Here is a 22,839-nt window from a genome sequence, read left to right on the forward strand (position 1 = left end):
TTGAGAGTCGAAGATTAGGGTGTCCTTCTCTCCCTCTCTATATCACATGGTATTCCTTTTTCTTTTCCTTCTCTTTCTTTTTCTTCTCGCTGCATTTCGGGTTTATTGGGCGACAGACACACTGCTGGGGGGGGGGCAGGCCGTAGCCTCCGCATGCGTGTAGGGTGGGGGGTTAGTAGTTAGAATTTAGTCATTATTTCTATGGTGCCTTCTTTTATTCCTATTTTTTATTTTTCCTTTTGGTCCGGGTCCATGTCTAGTTTACTAGGGGTTAGGTGGCGGCGGGGACCGGGTGGTGCGTGAGGGGGGTCTTCTACCTGACTCTGAGAATAGCTGCCTTACTGCCCGGGGGGGACTTGCTGGTTGGCGTTGATATCCTGTGTACATGCTTGCAACTACGGTCATGCTCCTCCCGCATGGATCCTTCTTTTGCTTCTCTTTTATAAGACTTGGGACAGTACGATTTGTTTCAATAATTGCTTTAACAAAACCTTTTAAAATTAACCTTCACTGATTCTGGGACATGGTAAAATGATAATTGAAGTGTAAACTTTTTAATGCTTGCTCAAAATGTGGGATAATACTATGTCGCCGTAACGCTGCATTGGTGCTTAACTGTTTCCGTGGCCGGCCGGTAGGTTGTAGGCCCGTACTTGTTCTGATTCGATGCACAATAAAGGTTTTCAAAAATTTAAAAAAAAAAAAAAAAAAAGCAGTGCAGTGTGGGGTCAGAAGTGTTGTGTGACTGTAAATAATCCTACAGTGGCAGGTTGCCCAGATATGTGGTGTTTGCTTCCCTGGGGATGTTTGATGGTGTGGGATTTGTTGTTGGGAGTAGCTATCAGCTTTTTTTGTGAATTTGTGGAAAACAAGAGGTTTATTCAGTGTGCTGCAGCTGTGAGCATTATGGGTGGGACAAGCATCTAAGATTATGGCAAGAGTGACCTCTTCCTAGGTTTCTTAACCGCATCGCTGCTGCGGTGATTTTTGCGCTGTGCTGCGCAATTCAAAGTACCGCGTTACATGACGAGCTCAGCTTGTCATCATCACACGCCACCCTTGGCTGATGACGAGCTGAGCTCGTCATCAGCATCGAAGGGGTTAAAATGCCTTGTGTGTGTTTGCGTCTAGCCATACTTGGTGACTGGAGAAGTTGAAGTTCAGTAAGTGGGGAAGTTGAAGTTGAATAACGGGGGACGTTGAAGTTGAATAACGGGGGACGTTGAAGTTGAATAACGGGGGACGTTGAAGTTCAATAACGGGGGACGTTGAAGTTCAATAACGGGGATGTTGAAGTTGAGGGCTGTTGCCTTCACCAGGAGTTAAACAGCATGAGCATGGTTGTTGCATCATACAGTGCAGTGAACAGGTCCTTTTAACTTATGTTACTGGAGTGTGGCCTGCAAGTTCACTTACTTTTGTAAAAGTTCCGCTGCTATGTGCTTAACTCACCCTTGGCCTACATCAGTAAAAAGTGCTGCACAGCGCAGATGTGGTGACTGCTGGATGTATGTGTGTTTGGTAAGGGTACATTGCAGGGATGTAGCACTACTCTGCAGTGAATGCATGGTGAGTGCGGGTGCTGGGTGTATGTACACCTACGAGGGATACATATCCTAAGAGATGTAGAACTGTGCAGTGCAGGCAAAGTGAACGCATGTGATGGGTGTTTGCGTGCTTGCAAAAAGTACAATACATGAAGGGTAAAGGGATGTGCAGCACTCATAAGGTGAATGTGTGTGCTAGCAGTGTGTGTGTTTGCAAGTAGGACACCATGGCACAATACATAAAGACTGCTGTACTTAACAGCAGAGCAAATGTGTGTGCTGAATCTATGTGCGTCCGTGAGGGCACAATGCATGGAGGTAATAGTACCTAATAAGGGTGCGTTCATTGCCCATGCACTGAGGCCCAGTGTCCCTGCAAAGGTACATTACATGGAGGACTCTAGGTTCCATTTTGGGAAGCCCAGGCCTGCCGGGTGAAAAAATGTGGAGTAGTAGAATCCCCAAGACAGATTTATGTATTGCTGCATTCCTACGAGCTGGGTGGAATTCACTGGAGAAGGAAGAGCGATAAACTCCACCTGTACACTTCAAAGGGTGCACTTTGATTCAGTGAGAGAGATCCCAAGGAATGGACTGGACTCACCTCAGGAAGGAGATGTGCCTTATGAGTGAATCATGAAGTGGAGGGCTGGGAGTCCGGGATTACCCTTTTGATGCACATTTCACTGTGGCTGACATTTAGTCACTTCCACGGCCTGTGTTGTGAAACCTACAACTTCGGAATCTCTCTTGCTGTGACAGGAAGCCTTTCAAGAGGAAGTGAGAGAGGAAAAGTTTATTTCGAAAGAAGCACAACCCAAACATAAAACTTCAAAACCCATACCCTAAATCACATTTGGTGCCTGGAAATCGCCTATAAGAAGGGGAGATTGAGACCCCAAAAATTGTCATCTGCAAGTAGCCAGACGGACAGTGTGAGGAAAAGCTCTGTAACATGTCTGCCTGTGACCAGGGCTGGGGGCCAAGGCATTCTGGGTGAAGGGACATCACCCATGGAAACCAAGACTACCAGCTTTAGAGCCTGGAGCATTAGGGCCTGCCTGCTGCCAAGACCAATGTGAAGAAGAGGCGAGTATTGAAGGGAGCGAGGTCCTGTGGGGAGACCTGCCGAGAGGACTCCTGGTGCGCGGTGTGAGGAAACCGCTGTTTTGAATGGGTCCTTGCCATTGGGTAGGATAATGTCCGCGACCCCAGGAGAGGGCCGTCATGAACTGAGTGCTGTCCGGGGAGCGTGAAGCCCGTACCACCTTGTTGCAGCAACCCTATATGTCGGGAGGGGCCGTCATGGAAGTAATTGCTGTAGACAAAGTTCCAACAGCTGTGTGGGCCTTAGCAGCGACCTTGTACACCATAGGGGGGGTGCTGTGGTATTGGATCGTGTGCAGTGGAGACCAACGCTTTCCTAGGGAGTACGATGACAACCCCCTATGCCAGGAGGGGCTTCTGGTACCAAGTAGTGAGAAGTTAGAGCTGCTAACAGAACTGAGAGTTGCGACCCGCGGCTCAAAACCAGCTCCAAGACTTGCCCCTGATTTGTTCCATAGACTTAGGAGGTTACATCGCTGAGAACAGATCAGGAGTACAAAGATTGACCCTCAAATCCCATGTGTGCCCCGAAGCCCTCTTAAAGGCGTTCTGGCAAGGCCCTACTATAGTAAGGTACAATGGTTGGAGCATTGGGGTACTGTCACTGCCTCTGCTGCTTTATTAGGTATTTGCATGCGAATTCCCACACTTGTTGCATCCGGACAGGAGTCTGAACCTATTCTTACTTGGTTGTGATGCTTTGGAATTTTCTTCCCTTCTGCCCTTGTCTTGCCTGATTATGTAGGAGTCACAAGACTCTGAGAACCTCTCTCTTTACTCTCACCCTCAGCTGCTCACACTGTGACCACGAGGAAACAGTGGATAAACAACAAAATCAGTTAAGTTGCCCATTGGGATGTTTTAGTTAGTACAGTAAGGTTTAGTTCTTGGCACACTGGAGATTGAGGCAGCGCTCCAGAGAGGTAAGATACAGTAAGGCACCGCCCTTGGCACACTGGGGGTTGAGGTAGCACCCTGGGGTGGTAAGGTACAGTAAGGTACCGCCCTTGCCACACTGGGGATTGAGGTGGCACCCTGGGGAGGTAAGGTACAGTAAGGCACCGCCCTTGCCACACTGGGGGTTGAGGTAGCACCCTGGGGCGGTAAGGTACAGTAAGGTACCGCCCTTGGCACACTGGGGGTTGAGGTAGTGCCCTAGAGAGGTAATGTACAGCCCTTGGTACACCGGGGATTGAGTTTGCACCCTATGGAGGTAAGCTACTGCCCTTGGCACACTGGCTATTGAGGTATTGTGCTAGGGAGGTAAGGTGCAGTAAATGTACTGCCCTTGACACACTGGGGATTGAGGTAGCGCCCTAGAGAGGTAACGTACAGCTCATGACACACTGAGGATTGAGGTACTGCCCTAGAGCAATAAATTACAGCCCTTGGCACACATTTGGTTTGGGTAGCGCCCTAGGGAGGTAAGGTAAAGTAAGTTATTATAGCCCTTGGCACACTGAGGAATGTGTAGCACCCTATGGGGTATGGTACAGTCCTTGGCACACTGGGCATTGAGGTAGCTCCCTAGGGAGGTAAGTACAGTAAGGTACCACCCTTGGCACCATGGCTATTCAGGTATTGTGCTAGAGAGGTAAGGTACAGTAAGGTACCGCCCTTGGCACACTGGGGATTATGCTAGTACCCTAGAGAGGTAAAGTACAGCCCTTGGAACACTAAGGATTGATGTAGCATCCTAGAGACGTAAGGTACCGTCCTTGGCACACTGGTGTTTGAGGTACAGCCCTAGAGACGTCAGGTAGAGTAAGGTTCAACTCTTGGCACACTGAAGATTGAGGTAGCGGCATAGAGAGGTCAGGTAAAGCCCATGACAAACTGAGGATTGAGGTAGTGCCCTAGAGAGATAAGGGACAGCCCTTGACACTCTTTGGGTGTGGGTAGCGTCCTAGGGAGGTAATGTACAGCCCTTGGCACACTTGGGTTTGAGGTAGCGCTCTAGGGAGGTAAGGTACAGTAAGGTACTGCCCTTGGCACACCGAGGACTGCGTAGCACTCTATGGAGGTATAGTACAGCCCTTGGCACACTGGGAATTGAGGTAGCACCCAATGGAGGTAGGGTACAGTTCTTGGCACACTGGAGATAGAGGTAGCGCCCCAGGGAGATAAGGTACAGCCTTTGGCAAACTGGGGATGGAGGTAGTGCTACAGAGAGATAAGGTACAATAAGGTACAGCCCTTTGCACACTGGGGATTGAGAGGTAGCACCCTTGAGAGGTAAGGTACCACCGTTGGCACACTGGGGATGGAGCTAGTGTCATAGATGGATGTGTGAGCCAGGTAGGCTGTGATGCTCCTTGTGGTGGCTTTGTGAGCCAGGAAGGCTGTGATGCTCCTTGTGGTGGATGTGTGAGCCAGGTAGGCTGCGATGCTCCTTGCGGTGGCTTTGTGAGCCAGGTAGGCTGTGATGCTCCTTGCGGTGGCTTTGTGAGCCAGGTAGGCTGTGAGGTGCCGGGTTTTTAGGAACCCGGTGGTGCCAGGGGATAACACCGAAGACCTCTGAGTTCTCCCTGTTCCGGACCACAGAAACCAAGAGTCTTCTAGGTGAAGTCAGAGACCGAGTTTTATTGGCTGCAACCAAGTAACATGTGTCCTAGAAGTACGACAGCACGGGCCGTAAGTTCTCAGGAGACTGTTCGTTTTTACAGAACCAGCCTTCTCATTTTATATACGATACTAGCAGCCCGCCCCGGCGTTGCCCGGGGCAGAAGGGGGCTGGGGGCAGCATTTTGGACTTTTGTGCAGTCCCGACCGGGCCCCCGCCCGCACCGACATTGCCTATACCGCCCCCCGCCTGCCCGCCCGTTCGCCAGCCTGCCTCTGCCTTACCTCAGCCACGATCTGGACTTCACCGCCACTCCCGGGCCCCCGTCCACCCCGACGTTGCCCGGACCGCCTACCGCCTCCCGCCTCGCCTTACCTGAGCGGCCACACCACTCCTCGCCGCTCGTCACTGCTCCTCCCAACCTGTCGTCATTACGCAGGTGTAGGTCGCGGTCAGCGCTACGTCGCGGCCGGCGCTAGTTTTAGGGGATTACTTTGTTTGTAAATTTAATTTTTTTAATTTACGTTTTCTTTTTATTTTAAGTCGCCTATGTCCATCTACACACCCTGAGGATTCCAACAATGTATTGGGTGTGTGGATTGGCGCTGTGGTTCCCGAGTTTACCTTGCCAAAAGGTTTCTGTTCTCTCTTTATACTAATATAGTATATATAGATTTTACAGTGGCTGTCGCCAAAGTGTAGTTAACAATTAGGTCCGTTTTTTTGCAACAATTTTGCAACATTTGATGAATTTGCATGAAACTGTCTAAAAACAAAGTTCGTCCACCCCAGCTCCTTCGTGAAAAGTTTAACGCTGATCCGTGAAGTAGGCCACTGCGCCCGCCAATCACAGGGGCGCCTCCTGCCATCACTCTCCAAGACCCAGCCAATGGGAGCTGGGAGAGGAATACATTTTGTGGCCCCCAAATGTGCTTTCCTGGTTGAGCTCGAACAGTTGTGTGGGATTATTCTGAGGGCGGGGGTGGCGATCTGTTTTGTTTCTTGTTTTCATCAAAATGTCTTTTTCTGTCCCGCTTGTCACACCGTAATAGGGCGAAGACATCAGTTACATCACTGATTACACGATTGGCCTTTCGGCGCCAAGTGATGGCAGTCAGTTAGCCTGAAAATGGTCTGGAATTGCAACAACTTACACACAATCGTCACTTATGTAGGGGTCTGCATCTTTTGAATTTGGCCCGAAAAGTTTAGAACTTGGCACTCCTCAAGCACTTAGAAATTCGAAAAAGAACTGTTCTTTTGCAAGACAATTTTCACATTAAAAGTTTTTTTTTCCAGAGATCGGTCCCTGCAAACTCTGCCTTCGTAGGACGTTATCTCGCATATAAAACGTCGCAGTCTTTATAAAGGTGACGCAGTTCCTGAAGTTGTAAAAAACTGAAATGACATAGTTTGCAGAAGTAACCCTTCTTAACCTTGCACGCCCATCAGAACTACTACCGGGCTGATGTCAAATGGAGTGAGTGATGGGCGAATGTTTCACTGTCAGGTCTCTCTGGAAGGCCACGAGGGCTGGGGCTGGATCAGTCACCTGTCAGAATACTGCAAAGCCAAGTGCTGCTTAAAACGTATTGGACCGAGCCTGCGCGCTTCCCGCATCCACTTCAGCCCCCACCACTCCCTGTCCATTCTCCCCACGTCCCTCCACCCTGCTGCTGACTCCCTTTTGTCCACAACTCTGGGGTTCATATGATCATCTGAGGAGCACGACGAATCCCTTCTGGTACTCCTTTCAACCAACTGACGCCTTCCATCTCACCACCCTCGCACACTTCGAACCAGCCCCCCCCCCCGCCCTCCCGACCTTAACACACCCGGGTGTGAGCTACAGACCTCTGTGCACGAGTTTCACGACTGGGGGAACCTATTTACACCCATGCAGTGCACCCCAAGTGCTCACAATACACAGATGCCAGGCAGTGCCTGACGTGTGCCTGACCCCTAACACGGTGACCAAGGCACTGTTACAGAATCTCACATCCCCGTATAAGGCTCTACAGGCAACCCCGCCCTCTATGGATAAATGATTGCAGACATATTCACGTGAAAAAGCAAGCAGGCTGTGGCTTGCCTAACCAACTGCTAAACCGGAGCCCCCTGAAGATGAATGGTTATTTCCCATTGTTTGGTATCTTCCACGGGGGGCACTCGAGGCAGAGAGCTCCATGCAGGGCAGAGCCCGTGGCGAGAGAGAGCGCGGAGCTGTGTAATAGACACCGCTTAAGATGCCTTCACCAAGTCCGGGCGGGAGGGGAGGCCGAAGGCCAGAGCATCACAAGCCTCGCTCTCATTAGGCATTGGTGCTTTCCCGGGACACCTGTTGTTATGGAAGTCAAACCAGTTCTGGGAAAAAAAGTTTCACCAGCAGAGGGAAAAAAAATGCATTCTCAGGCCCCAGGACCCCTGGCGCTTCGTACCCCCCACGGACTCCGCAGCGGCTTTTCTGTGAAATGACACGCTCAGTGTCTGTCTGTCTGTCAGTCTTCGGTATCCCTCAATTTGTAAGACACGCTTTCAGAGAGGCCTGGCGAGGCCAATGGAATGACAGCAAGGGCCGCGGGGCCTAGACTGCGAGTGAGGAGGGGGGGGGGGGGCGGGAAGGGGGCAGAGTGGAGGCGGCAAGAGCAGGCGGGTGGCTCGGAGCCCAACAACTATTTATAGTAAAACCTCTGTAGTTATGGTTGAATCAGAGTCCCGGCTCCCGGCTCCCACCTCTTGCCTCGCCTTACCTGAGCCGCCACACCACTCCTCGCCGCTCGTCACTGCTCCTCCCCGCCTGTCGTCATCACGCAGGTGTAGGTCCCGGTCAGCGCTACGTCGCGGCCGGCGCTAGTTTTAGGGGATTACTTTGTTTGTAAATTTCATTTTTTTAATTTACGTTTTATTTTTATTTTAAGTCGCCTATGTCCATCTATACACCCTGAGGATTCCAACAATGTATTGGGTGTGTGGATTGGCGCTGTAGTTCCCGAGTTTACCTTGCCTAAAGGTGCAAGTTCTCTCTTTATAATAGTAGTATAGATTACACTTCAGGCAAGAATTCTTGAGTTTATGATATGGTCATAGACATATTTACACAATAAAGCAAAGAGCGAAGTCATGACGGCCAACCCATATTTTAGATGTCCAGTTTGTGATAGATGACCCAGCCCAGCCCGGAATTACAATCCGATATCGATGAAACCCCAATAGAACAGGGCACCTCCTTGTCATAAAACTGGCCATAAACAAGGAACATGGATAGGTGTATGTGTGCAGGAAACATGGTCTGTAGGTGGTGAATGGTTTATGGCATGTTGTGCTTTGATGATACCTTACTCGGCCACTGGGCGAGGAGCTGCCCAAACAGGCTTGGCTGGAGGCGGTAGAGTCAGTTCGGCCAGGTCATGGGGAAGTCCGCTAAGGTGGACGTGTCCTTTCAGATCAAGCTCGACCTTAATCAATTGACTTATATGAGGGCAAGGCATAAGATGGATGCCGTTCACAAAATGGAGTCCGAGGGTTTGGAACGGAAACCATGATTTAAGGGTTTTAGCATCGCCCAATCATGACGCAAATGCACAGGGATAATGTCCTAATCATTACCGGTCTGCCGATACCAAATTCGTCATGGTACGATGATATTTTGTGACACGAGTGTTGGACCTTGGTACCATATTACTGCAAGGTCCGGAATTTCAGAACCACAGACCCTCCTTTTGCCCTCATATTAGGCAATAACTCTTGCTAATCTGAGTCCAAATCTGTATTGATGAATTCATGGAGATGTTGCTGTAGCATCATTCTGTTGCTCAATTCGTCCCTCGACACAGGCTTCCTTGCACATGAAGTAGCACAGAGGCCACATATTGCAGGAGCGCACTGCACAAACAGGCAGAACATAAACAGAATGGCTAAGATCATCCCAATGAAGATCAGAGTTATCCATCCCCAGGCAGATATCAGTTCCCAGAACCACCCGAGCAAGGACCAATCCCCTTTTTCCAAGTGAAGGGAATCAGAGATTTTGTGTAGTTTGGAGATGGCTTGGTACACCGTCGGAGCATTATCAGGGATGAAAATGCAGCAACTGGATTGGATTACTCTACATACACCACCACGGTCTGCGAGTATGACATCTAGGGCAACCCGATTTTGAAGGGTCATAAGTCGGTCCGATTGAAGCTCGGCAGTCAGGCTACTAAGGGCACCGGCCGTCTCAGTCACGGCGGATTCAACTACCCTTGTTAACTGGCGAATGTTCCTGCTGTTCACCATAGGCCCCCAAAATGGCAGAAAACCCTTTGCGAAGTCCCTAAACTCTTGACTCGCAGTGTCGTCTTGACTCACGACACCCCTAACTGTCCTTGTCCGATGGTAATCAGCCGTGTAGGTGGGTGGCAGCAGAAACGAGATAAAACATGTGCCCGAGAAGTCAGGGGGCAACCATGTGTATGCTTTGTCATGGCAGACGAAGTATGTACCCTTAGCCGCTATGAATGGAGGGGAAGTTCGGGATGCGAACACATACGTTTCCGTGCATACGCTCTTCCCCAACTGTGCTTTCGGATCCCTACCAATACCTTGCAGACATAGGTGACCTCGGTGGGGTACTACCCAAACTGGGGAGGATTTCTTCGATTTCTGGGTCTCACTTAAGGAAATCCCATATTTGGTGATGTTCCACCCTGTGTACGGGGCAAACTCATCTTTGGGAATCGTTCGATATGTGTCGATATCCCTGCTCATATTCCTTACTCCTGCCACTAGTGCCTTGTTGCTGGAACTGCTCCCTATGGGACGCGGTGGATATGGTTCTATGGCGAACAGGAACATTGTCTGGAAAGCCCACAGAGAACTATAATAACTGAATGGCAGGACGAAGTACGGGATGCCCTTATCGGTTGTGTGTGGCATAAGTCCACATATCCAACGGTTCGATGTGTTCATTATAGACTGGTGCTGGTGTAGGAGCTGGATGAATGAGTTATTTACAAATTCTAGTCTTCTGGCGGACTCGTGTTCAGGCAGAGGGTGAAAGGAGTGTGTGGGAACAGTAGGAGGAGGTGTGGGCTGAGTGTTATTTACAAGGGTAACTTGGAACGTGGATAGAGTAAAGCTAATCAAGAACATCGCTATGCTGCACAACAGTAGAATACATATTATCAAGAATCTCTTTTTGGCCATCACGGTGCATATTTGCCTTTTAAAGTTCATGGGTCTAGCAGGTCTCTCTACCCTCGGGAGCTCCATCCTCTAGTTGCTGCCCGCGGTGGGAGTTTGATTCTGCCAAGAAGTGCGCTCTGTCCAGTCCGGGGTAATTCCCTCAGACCGACCAGAACCGTTGACCTAGGCGTCCCCAGCTGCACTCCTCAGACTTCAACCGCGGCCCTAGCAGCAGAACCGGATGGCGGTTCGAAAATCAAAAATGAGCAAGTTCCCTGGGCGAGAGAGCTGTAAAATCAAAAATAGTTCTTAGGGGAAAGAAAGTCGCATAAGTTCACTTTTATTAGTCCCTTTTTCTCGACCTCAGATTATATCGTTGCTTCCCAGGTACGGTGTGGTCTTTAAACAATGTTTCAGGTTCTGTAGTGTCCAACTGTATTGACGGTGGCACAAATCCTTGCAAAATACGATCACTCTCCTTTTCTGTACCAGTTCCTTTCAGCCGTGCATCGCTGAAGAGTGCAAAGCGAGGTACAGTTTCAGTCCCAGAGTCAGCGACTCCGTCCTGGACCCATCGGTCATATGGAAGAGGCAGAGGGACCCGTTTACAGTGGGTCCCGTGGATCCAGTTCTTCTTTCCTTCCACCCGAACGGCTGATCTCGTGGAAAGAAGGACGAGGTACGGTCCGGTCCACCTGGGCTGCTCGTTGTTTGTGCGTTGAAAATTCTGCACCAAAACCCAGGTGCCGGGTTCAATGGAGTGACCTGGATCGTCAGAGGCTGGCGGAGAGGAACTGTGAACCTGTTGGTATAAAACACGTAATTTAGTTGTCAGTTCGTGTAAATAGTCAAGCAGTACAGGGTGCTCTATTTCACTGAGCCTCCTGGGCCTCGGTACCCCCCATATATTTGCTGGGCGCCCGAACACGATTTCGTGTGGGCTAAGTCCCAGTCTAGAATGGACAATCATTCTGGTAGATAGGAGTGCTAAAGGCAAGGCGTCAGGCCACTTAAGACCTGTGCTGGCTTGGATCTTGGCTAGTTTGAGCTTTAGGGTGCCGTTATAGCACTCTACTAGACCTGCTGATTGGGGGTGGTTTGCAGCGTGAAATTTCTGGTGGATGCCTAGACATTCGCACACTCTCTTCATCACCCGTCCCACGAATTCACTTCCATTATCACTCCAGACCATTCTAGGCATCCCAAACCTAGGGAAGAATTCCTTGACAAGGGCTTTGGCAGTTGACAAGGCAGTGTTGTCCTTGAGAGGGTACGCTTCCACCCACCTGGAGAAAGCGCAAACAACAACAAGCACGTATTTCAGATTGTTGCACCTCTCCATGTGGATGAAGTCGAGCTGCAATACCTCGAACGGGGTACGTTGGATGCGCAAAATGACCAGCAGGGGTTGGGGTTCCCCTACCGGGATTGTACTTCAAACACACCATACAGTTCCTGACCAAATTCTCTGCGCATTTCGGGATACCACTATTCTGCCATACTGGGGCCAACAGTTTACAGATTCCTTTCGCACTGATGTGTGCCATTCCATGGGCCATTGTCACCACTGCGAGTACATATGCGTCGGGTAACAGCCATCGTTGGTGCTCTGACAATTCGACCCAACAACCATTCGCATCCAATCTTCCCTTGCTTTCTCTCCATTCATTCACCTCTTCTCCGGTGGCATCAGCTTGTATGGACTTCACACTTTCAATAGTGTCCTCACACATACCCACATCGGGGATCCATCTAGCAGGACCTACAACATACATCCGACTCATTGTTTTCCTTGCAGTCTCTTTCGCAACCTCGTCGGCAAATGCATTCCCACGACCAACATCATCTTGAATCTTTCTATGTGCACTGCACTTTACAATCGCAACTTGTAGCGGCAAGGTCAGTGACTCGAGGAGCTCGTTAACTAGTTGACCATGTTGGATTTTTGCACCATGTGACGTCAGGAACCCACTTTCACGCCACAATCGTCCAAAACTATGGGCTATGCCAAAGGCGTATTGGCTATCAGTATACACATTCACTTGCTTTCCTTTTGCCAACACACATGCTCTTGTAAGTGCTATTAACTCGGCTGCTTGCGCGGAATTCTGGGGGATGCGTGCGGTCTCTACAATAGTGTGCAATGTTGTTACAGCATATGCTGCAGTCGTATCACCATTTGGCAACTTGAAGCATGAACCATCAACCCATAAATTATCATTACATTCAGGAAGGGGTGTGTCCTGCAAGTCTACTCTCCCTTTTGTCTCTTCTTCCGTCCTGAAGCAGCAATCGTGTTTTTCAACCTCATCTGTCTCTGCCGGAATAGGTAATAACGTGGCGGGGTTAAGTGTATCACACCTCTTTATGTGTATGTGGCTGGCTAACAGTGTCAGCTCATAGCTGGACAGTCGAGCACTAGTTAAATACTGTGTCTTCGTTCTGTTTAGTAAAATGTCTACTGCATGTTGGACCATAACGATCAGAGTATTATTCATGACTAACCCAGCAGACTGTCGAATACAGACAGCTGCTGCAGCAGTGGCCCTCAAGCAACTTGGTAATGCCTTAGCTACAGGATCTAGAGTCGCGGAGAAATACGCGCATGGGCGCTGTTTATCTCCAAAGTATTGTGTCAAGACTGATAATGCGCAACCTTCCTTCTCATGGACATATAATGTAAAATGCTTACTGTAGTCGGGGTTGCCCAACACAGGAGCCGAACACAATGCTTCGCGCAACTCATGGAAACTTGTCTGACAATCTTCAGACCAAGGCATAGGATTGGGTGTGTCTTTGCAGAGTAGTGCCAGCAAAGGTTTGGCCAATAGGGAGAAATTCGGTATCCATTGTCTACAGTACGATGTAATGCCCAAGAAAGCCCGACCTTCTCTCTGTGTCCTTGGGGCACTCAATCTTGCGATTACCTGTATTCTTTCTGGGGTCAGTCTCCTTCCCTCCTTCGATAAGATGTGACCTAGGTAGGTCACTTCTTGTCGGCAAAATTGTAATTTTGGATGGGGGACTTTATGCTTCATGTCACATAAATGACGCAACAACGACAGTGTGGCTTGCTTGCAAATTTCTTCAGTATCTGCAGCGATCAGTAGATCGTCTACATACTGAATCAGAGTCGCACCATCAGACAGAACAATCGTATCGAGTTGTGTTTTCAGAGCCTGACTGAATATGAATGGACTCTCGCAGTAGCCCTGAGGAGCGCGTTTGAAGCGGAAGCTTCGTCCTCCTAAATTGAAGCCAAAAATGTCTCTGCTCTCCTCGGCGATCGGGATGCTGAAGAAGGCGCTATTCAGGTCAATCACCGAAAACCAAGTGGCTGAAGCTGGAACCATTGTCAATAAGGCAGTAATGTCGGGGACGACTGGAAACTGCGGTACAACGATCCTATTTACTTCTCTAAGATCGATCACGATTCTGTATACAGGAGGCTGTGAAGGATCAGTACGCTTTAAGGCAGGCAAAATAGGACTGTTACAAATGTTGCCTGTTGTTTCCTCAATGACATCTTTCTCAATCAGATCGTAAATGATCGTTAACAACGCCTTTTCACATTCGCTAGAGATCTTGTATTGGGGGATACGTGGCAACCTAACATTGGCTTTCAACGTTATGACATACGGTGCTATCTCTAAACAACCTACATCATTAGAACCAGTAGCCCAAAGTATATCCGGGAGGGATGACAATTCAGTCGGAATATCTTCCTTTGACAAATACATTGGGGTAATCACTTTCTCACCAAGGGTAAGTTGTACTCCCGAAGGAGAACAGTACAAAGTCGCATATAATCTCTTTAACAAATCCAAACCTAACAAATTTTCGCCACAACCTGATGTAAGGATGAAGGGTGCTTCTAATTCGCATGGGCCAACAAAAAGGGCCATAGGACTAGAGATCGGGTTTCTAACAGGGGCGCCAGAGAAACCTACTGAAATATTCATTTCGCCAGACAAAGGTGCGCCAGGAAGTTTTGAGTGCATAATAGAACTTTTCGTAGCACCAGTATCCAGCAGAAATGGCTCTGACACTCCTGATGTAATCACCTCGACATAAGGTCCATTCTGATCTACTGGAACTGAAACAACTCCCAGTCTTTGTCCATGGCTGTCCTAGCAATTATTACCCTCATTCTCGTTTTCTGCGTAATAATCATCAGCATAGTACTGAGCTGATCTAGAGGACGCCTTATTTTGTTGATCAAAGCTATTCATGGAATTCTGAGGCGGGAAGGAAGTGTTATTCTGGGGGAAATTTCCACGACCCCTACCCCTAGGAGTCTGTTGAACACCTCTACCTCGTGCACCAGAAGCTCCAGAGGCACCATTCAGACGTTGTGCCAGAGCTGGTCAATTATTCTTGAAATGACCCTCTTCTTTGCAATAGGCACACTGATTCGGGCCGTATGGTAAACGCTGATGGGAAAACTCGTTTCCTTGCGCGTTTCTCGAATACTGCTGTGGTAGTTGATAATTGGGCTGACTAGGTGTGCGAGGCGGATAGGCTTGCTGGAGAAGAGCTTTGGTCTTTAAATCTTTAGTCTTTTTGTCTGCCTTATCTAGCTCGTCCTTGCGCCTATTTTCGTAGTACTGGGCTGTGGCTAAAATCTGTGCTGATGTGGAAACAGCCCAAGCACTCTCTGAATCTTTCAATTTATTACACAGTTCGGGAAGCAAGTTATGTACGAATTTGTCTACGACAATCTTTGGCCACCCTCGGTAGCCATATCCTGACCACTATGATCGACGAAAGTCTCTTCAAATCTCGTGAAAAAGTCAGACACATTCTCATCTTTCTTCTGCTTGCACGCAGATAACTTATTCCAATTGACACGCAATTCAGGCATTAAGGTCTTTATGTACGTGATAATTCTACCAGGAAGTTCAGCTATTAAAGGCTCAGGTTTAGAACCACCAATTTGTCTAGCATCCGTAGCAGCAATATTAGCCCAAGAGTCACCTAGTTCTTGATCATGATCTGTATGGCGGCTCTTACTCCATAAAGGCTGTGGAACGACGTTCCCAAACAGCATGTCTACATCTGCTAAATTCATTATACATGAGCTGGCAGGCTGTGAAAACTCCTTATAATACCCTGCTGGATTTTTACGTGGATCGGGTAATGTCTGCTTGAGTGCTAGCACTTCAGATCTTTTCCAGGGGACATGTACCCATACACGCTGGAAATGCGGTGGAACAGGTGGATGCGCATTCGCATCACCTTCCCTCCAAACTGGAGGAACCTCTCTCATGGGGTACTGTCGTGCCTTTTTCCTACCTGACAAATCATCCTCATACAGTGATCTAGACACATTTCCCTTACTCCTATAGGATAATAACAGGTCTATTGCTTTTTCAACATCGGCACCCACAATCATGCCTTCATAGAATTTGAAACGCATACAAAATAATTCCTGCATTTTGCGTTTGGGATCATTTGTTTCCAAATCTTCGCAAAGATATACACACATCTCTTCGAATACGTATCTCTGAGTGGGTGCATCCCATTGTCGGAAAACTTCTATAACAGACTGAACATCGTATTTAACCGTGTCAGTAACCCATTTACGTGCTAACTCATTCAGCACTATTCTCTCCTCATAATCAGGTAGTTGACTACGCAACTGTCTACGTCCTGTTTTGGGGGTCGTTTTAGGCGACCCAAAGAAAGGTGAGAACAGACCAGTGACAGTACTTGCCACTCTCTGTCGAACGGAAGGAGAAGCTTGCGGAGAGGCAGATGCGCCGAAATAGACAGGCTGATGTAAAGAGGAAGTTGAAGCAACAGCAGAAGAAGTCGAGGCAGTGGCAGAAGTAGTATCAGGATAAATAGTTGGAGCAGTAGGCAAGGTTGTATAAGAAGTAGACGGAGTATGTAGCAAAGGCGGCGGCCCTTGAGAAGGCTGCGCCGGAGAAGTAGGAACCAGCTGAAGAGGAGCTGGTGCTTGTGCAAGAGCTGCTTTTCGTGCGCCAGGGCGCGGTATAACGAAACGCTTCGGGGGTCCAGTAATACTCTATATATATATATATATATATATGGGGGTGGTGAATTCAATAAATGGGACATTAATGGATCTTTCTCGGATGTTCCCTTTGAATCTTGTCCTTCATGGGGCAACATCGGGTAACATTTATCTACTGCTAGTTTCTTGCTTCTGAGCATTTGTTCATTTTCCTGCTCTTCCTCATTATCCCTGTATGCGATGGGCGCTTGCACCATCGACATACCTCTTTTATTCTTCTTAGCTAATTTTATTTCTTTCTGTTTGGCTTCTTTGCGCCATAAGCGAAAAGAGTCAAACATCGCCGGCCGGGCTTTCTTCTTAAACAGTTTGACCTCGAGGTTATCTAAAACTTCTGAGTCAAAACTACCATATTGGGGCCATTTTAAGACACCATCCTTGCGGGTGTATTTTATCCATACCTCATTATATGTGATAGGGCCTACTCCGTGCTTGATATATAATTCATATGTTGGAGTTCCAATCGGAGGAACCGGACACAAATCCTCTAATCGGGAGTCCTTACTACAACCAAGACAAAACAAGTTTCCAAGTCTGCTAAAACCAGGCATCTTTGCTCACTAGTCTAGCTTCAAACTTCAAGGGATTATCTAACTAAGATATTTTCGTGAATACACAAATCCCTCGGTTTTGGCGCTTGCAAGTTCCAAACAAAGTGTACCTCAAGGATACCAAAGACTAAGAACCAAACTAAGGACTAGGAGACGCTCCACTTATACTTAACTGAAGTATTGAAGATCGGTGACGTCACTTAGAAGACTCGTCTATCGTTTCGCTCTACCAAGGGTCACTGGGTCCAAAACAGGGCGATAGTCAGGGCAGCAGTCCTTCGTAGCCGTCGGGACGCGGGGAACCTCGCAGCAAAGACCTTCGGAACCACGTCGACATACAGGGGTCGCTGAAGTGGCTGGCCGTCCTCTGGAATTTTCACACGAAGCTCCTCACGAACATCTGGCTTGGACCGTCACCGCTTGATACCGCCCCGAGTTGGGCGCCAACTGAGGTGCCGGGTTTTTAGGAACCCGGTGGTGCCAGGGGATAACACCCGAAGACCTCTGAGTTCTCCCTGTTCCGGACCACAGAAACCAAGAGTCTTCTAGGTGAAGTCAGAGACCGAGTTTTATTGGCTGCAACCAAGTAACATGTGTCCTAGAAGTACGACAGCACGGGCCGTAAGTTCTCAGGAGACTGTTCGTTTTTACAGAACCAGCCTTCTCCTTTTATATACGATATTACACTTCAGGCAAGAATTCTTGAGTTTATGATATGGTCATAGACATATTTACACAATAAAGCAAAGAGTGAAGTCATGACGGCCAACCCATATTTTAGATGTCCAGTTTGTGATAGATGACCCAGCCCAGCCCGGAATTACAATCAGATATCGATGAAACCCCAATAGAACAGGGCACCTCCTTGTCATAAAACTGGCCATAAACAAGGAACATGGATAGGTGTATGTGTGCAGGAAACATGGTCTGTAGGTGGTGAATGGTTTATGGCATGTTGTGCTTTGATGATATCTTACTCGGCCACTGGGCGAGGAGCTGCCCAAACAGGCTTGGCTGGAGGCGGTAGAGTCAGTTCGGCCAGGTCATGGGGAAGTCAGCTAAGGTGGACGTGTCCTTTCAGATCAATCTCGACCTTAATCAATTGACTTATATGAGGGCAAGGCATAAGATGGATGCCGTTCACAAAATGGAGTCCGAGGGTTTGGAACGGAAACCATGATTTAAGGGTGTTCGCATTGCCCAATCATGACGCAAATGCACAGGGATAATGTCCTAATCATTACCGGTCTGCCGATACCAAATTCGTCATGGTACGATGATATTTTGTGACACGAGTGTTGGATCTTGGTACCATATTACAGCAAGGTCCGGAATTTCAGAACCACAGCGGGGATGCTCCTTGTGGTGGCTTTGTGAGCCAGGTAGGCTGAGATGCTCCTTGTGGTGGCTTTGTGAGCCAGGTAGGCTGTGATGCTCCTTGCGGTGGCTTTGTGAGCCAGGTAGGCTGTGATGCTCCTTGTGGTGGCTTTGTGAGCCAGGTAGGCTGTGATGCTCCTTGTGGTGGCTTTGTGAGCCAGGTAGGCTGCGATGCTCCTTGTGGTTACTTGATGAGCCATGTAGGCTGTGATGCTCCTTGTGGTGGCTTTGTGAGCCAGGTAGGCTGAGATGCTCCTTGCGGTGGCTTTGTGAGCCAGGTAGGCTGTGATGCTCCTTGTGGTGGCTTTGTGAGCCAGGTAGGCTGTGATGCTCCTTGTGGTGGCTTTGTGAGCCAGGTAGGCTGTGATGCTCCTTGTGGTGGCTTTGTGAGCCAGGTAGGCTGTGATGCTCCTTGTGGTGGCTTTGTGAGCCAGGTAGGCTGGGATGCTCCTTGTGGTGACTTTGTGGAGGATGCAGTTGATTCTAAAGAGGGAGTGACTGACAGTGGGAGCCTATGGAGTTCCATCATTGTGAGGATGACGTGGTCCTCTTTCTTCAGACTATTGATGAGGCGTGCGGAGGCATGTGTGATGTTCGGGGGCAGTGTGCAGTCTGGGAAGCCATAGAGCAGGGCATCGCCACTGTCCAGATGCAAGAGTGGGAGCTCTTGGTTCTCTTACCAACGTATTCCATAAGGGGGACATTGGTTCCCGGTGTTGGGGGAGGTCAATGCCCCCAGTTTGGAGTATCAATAGATTTTCCATAGAACGCAGGAAATCTTTAGTGATTGGTTACCTATATCTTTGTTAGCAATATGGTATTTTGCATAATTAGTTTATATTCCATTTATGGGGATTCAACACTGAACCCCTGTTTGTCATTGGCGAGAGCCGTTCGTCATTCTGTGATGGGGGTTCTACCTCACCTTCCTACCTCCAAATCTATATTTAAGTATTAATCTTCTAAGGAAACAGAAAACGTTCCCATGTACCTTAGATGTGCTGATGCTTTGTGCTTTAGTTTGGGACTGGAATGCCTCCAGTCCACAGATGTGCTTTGCTCTTCACTGGAGAGATGCCTGCAGAGAATCCTGGCAGATACTGCCAAATCTGGTTATTCGTGTTGTTGTTCAAGTTTCCGCTGTGCTTCATGGTGGCGAAGCTGTACCTGTGCGCTCTACAGTACCTGCCATACACCTGTCTCAGTGCAGTCTGTCCGCAGTCTTGAACTGACTTTGAATACTCTTTCTGCAGCAGCGAGAGCAGTGGGAGCAGTCGGCAGACCGCCAAGCCAAGCATGCTGGACATGGCCAAGTCAACCCATGGTGGTCCCTTCCAAGAAGACCAAGTGGAAGACGTGAAGTCTCTGTGCAAGATCATCCCCGTCTTCTTGGCACTCATACCCTACTGGACGGTCTACTTCCAGGTGAGCATCTGAGGTGCTGCAGGCGTCCCCGCTGATGGTGGACGCGAGTGCTTCACTCATGAGCCTGCAGGGGACCACCACCAGTTCTGCTGTGGTTGTCCCTAGAGGTGAGTCGGTTCCCTAGCGCCCTCTCTGAAGACCCCCTTGGGCAGTGATGCCCCTCAGGTAGGACCCTGAAAGAGAGCATCTGAGGGAACAGACTGCGTTCTCTAAAGATGAGCCCTGTATCTGTGCTTGTTGTCCCTTCTTGCACTGCGTTCATCCTTTCTTTTCAAGGGTTCCTTGGGTAGCTGTGATTTCCTGACCAGAATCGTAAACATTAAAAGCTTTTCATGTCCCGACCCTCATAAAATTAACATTTAAATGTGATGGTGTAAAAATGAGAATGTTTTACAATGTGCCTCTCCGCTTTGGCATGCGTTGCGACCAATTCATCCCCAGGCACAATGGTCTCCTAGTCACACTTGGACTTAATATGCAGCGGTAGTTTCTTGCACTGACGTCGTCAATTCAGGCAGGGGTGCTTCTCTGCCAGGGGTGATCTGAGGACTGGAACACTCGGGCGATCAGACAGAGTGTAAAGGCCCCTTCATGACCATTTATTAAAACTATATGATTTAAACACATTAATAGGCTGGTTATCTAAACGCTCAACCCACATCAAAGACACAGAACCTAGTTGAAGGACAGTAAATGAGGCTGCTCCCATCAAATCGACCCCTTTTAACTGGTATTGAGCAACAAACTGAGTCGGGAGAGTCTCTAAGGAGATGTTGACGATTCAAACCACTTTTTGGTCCCTTCCACTTGGCTGTGGATTAAAAGATGCTCTGGTGAGCGATGAGATGTTAAGAAGTCGCCTGAAGACCCTGTTTGAAGGAGAGTGCAGCAAAAAAACTTCACAAACCTCAAACAGCACAAAACCGGATGATAATATTATTGGTATGGCCGACATAATCTGTTTCCAACCTCTCTCTAGATGCAGACGACGTATGTGCTCCAGAGCCTTCATCTGAAGATCCCAGGGTTGGCGGACAAGAAAAACCCGAACACGGTAAGCATTTCTCTTGTACTTTATTGCATGTGGTTTGACAGTGCCCAGTGTCCTCTAACAGCAAACATGATTCACTTCTATGTTATTCCTCCTTCCTTATTGTTGGCTTTCTAAAACTCATTGGTGTCTGGTGGTTAAAATCACGTGTCCTAGGATGGAGTTGGCAGCTAGAATCCCCTCCTAGTTGGCATCTTTAGAGGGCAGCTAGAGTCCCCTCCTAGAGGCATCTTTAGACGACAGCTAGAGTCCCCTCTTAAAGGCATCTTTAGACGTTCAGCTAGAATCCCCTCCTAGTTGGCATCTTTACACGGCAGCTAGAGTCCCCTCCTAGAGGCATCTTTAGACGGCAGCTAGAGTCCCCTCCTAGAGGCATCTTTAGAGGGTAGCTAGAGTCCCCTCCCACTTGGCATCTTTAGAGGGTAGCTAGAGTCCCCTCCTAGAGGCATCTTTAGAGGGTAGCTAGAGTCCCCTCCCACTTGGCATCTTTAGACGGCAGCTAGAGTCCCCTCCTAGAGGCATCTTTAGAGGGCAGCTAGAGTCCCCTCCTAGAGGCATCTTTAGAGGGTAGCTAGAGTCCCCTCCCACTTGGCATCTTTAGAGGGTAGCTAGAGTCCCCTCCCACTTGGCATCTTTAGACGGCAGCTAGAGTCCCCTCCTAGAGGCATCTTTAGAGGGCAGCTAGAGTCCCCTCCCACTTGGCATCTTTAGAGGGTAGCTAGAGTCCCCTCCCACTTGGCATCTTTAGAGGGTAGCTAGAGTCCCCTCCTAGAGGCATCTTTAGAGGGCAGCTAGAGTCCCCTCCTAGAGGCATCTTTAGAGGGTAGCTAGAGTCCCCTCCCACTTGACATCTTTAGACGGCAGCTAGAGTCCCCTCCTAGAGGCATCTTTAGAGGGCAGCTAGAGTCCCCTCCTAGAGGCATCTTTAGAGGGTAGCTAGAGTCCCCTCCCACTTGACATCTTTAGACGGCAGCTAGAGTCCCCTCCCACTTGGCATCTTTAGACCGCAGCTAGAGTCCCCTCCTAGAGGCATCTTTAGAGGCAGCTAGAGTCCCCTCCTAGAGGCATCTTTAGAGGGTAGCTTGAGTCCCCTCCTAGAGGCATCTTTAGAGGGTAGCTTGAGTCCCCTCCTAGAGGCATCTTTAGAGGCAGCTAGAGTCCCCTCCTAGAGGCATCTTTAGAGGGCAGCTAGAGTCCCCTCCTAGAGGCATCTTTACAGGGCAGCTAGAGTCCCCTCCTACTTGGCATCTTTAGAGGGTAGCTAGAGTCCCCTCCTAAAGGCATCTTTAGAGGGTAGCTAGAGTCCCCTCCTACTTGGCATCTTTAGACGGCAGCTAGAGTCCCCTCCTAGAGGCATCTTTAGAGGGTAGCTAGAGTCCCCTCCCACTTGACATCTTTAGACGGCAGCTAGAGTCCCCTCCCACTTGGCATCTTTAGACCGCAGCTAGAGTCCCCTCCTAGAGGCATCTTTAGAGGCAGCTAGAGTCCCCTCCTAGAGGCATCTTTAGAGGGTAGCTTGAGTCCCCTCCTAGAGGCATCTTTAGAGGCAGCTAGAGTCCCCTCCTAGAGGCATCTTTAGAGGGCAGCTAGAGTCCCCTCCTAGAGGCATCTTTACAGGGCAGCTAGAGTCCCCTCCTAGAGGCATCTTTAGAGGGTAGCTAGAGTCCCCTCCTAAAGGCATCTTTAGCGGGCAGCTAGAGTCCCCTCCTAGAGGCATCTTTAGAGGGCAGCTAGAGTCCCCTCCTAGAGGCATCTTTACAGGGCAGCTAGAGTCCCCTCCTACTTGGCATCTTTAGAGGGTAGCTAGAGTCCCCTCCTACTTGGCATCTTTAGTCGGCAGCTAGAATCCCCTCCTAGAGGTATCTTTAGACAGCAGCTAGAGTCCCCTCCTAGAGGCATCTTTAGACGGCAGCTAGAGTCCCCTCCTAGAGGCATCTTTAGACGGCAGCTAGAGTCCCCTCCTAAAAGCATCTTTAGACGGCAGCTAGAGTCCCCTCCTAAAAGCATCTTTA

At 49.0% G+C, this 22,839-nt stretch overlaps 1 protein-coding gene across 1 annotated transcript in view; it reads left to right on the top strand.

The window, feature by feature from the left end:
- The window catches only part of SLC15A4 (solute carrier family 15 member 4), a 317,983-nt gene that overhangs the window by 91,396 nt on the left and 203,748 nt on the right, over window positions 1-22,839 (top strand). Inside the window, exons 3-4 of the mRNA XM_086942677.1 lie at window positions 19,605-19,776; window positions 20,756-20,830. Coding sequence (XP_086798803.1) covers window positions 19,605-19,776; window positions 20,756-20,830 — 247 coding nt within the window. The remainder of the gene's footprint in view (window positions 1-19,604; window positions 19,777-20,755; window positions 20,831-22,839) is intronic.

Source organism: Lissotriton vulgaris, chromosome 11 (genome assembly GCF_964263255.1).
Source record: "Lissotriton vulgaris chromosome 11, aLisVul1.2, whole genome shotgun sequence".
Lineage (NCBI taxonomy): Eukaryota > Metazoa > Chordata > Amphibia > Caudata > Salamandridae > Lissotriton > Lissotriton vulgaris.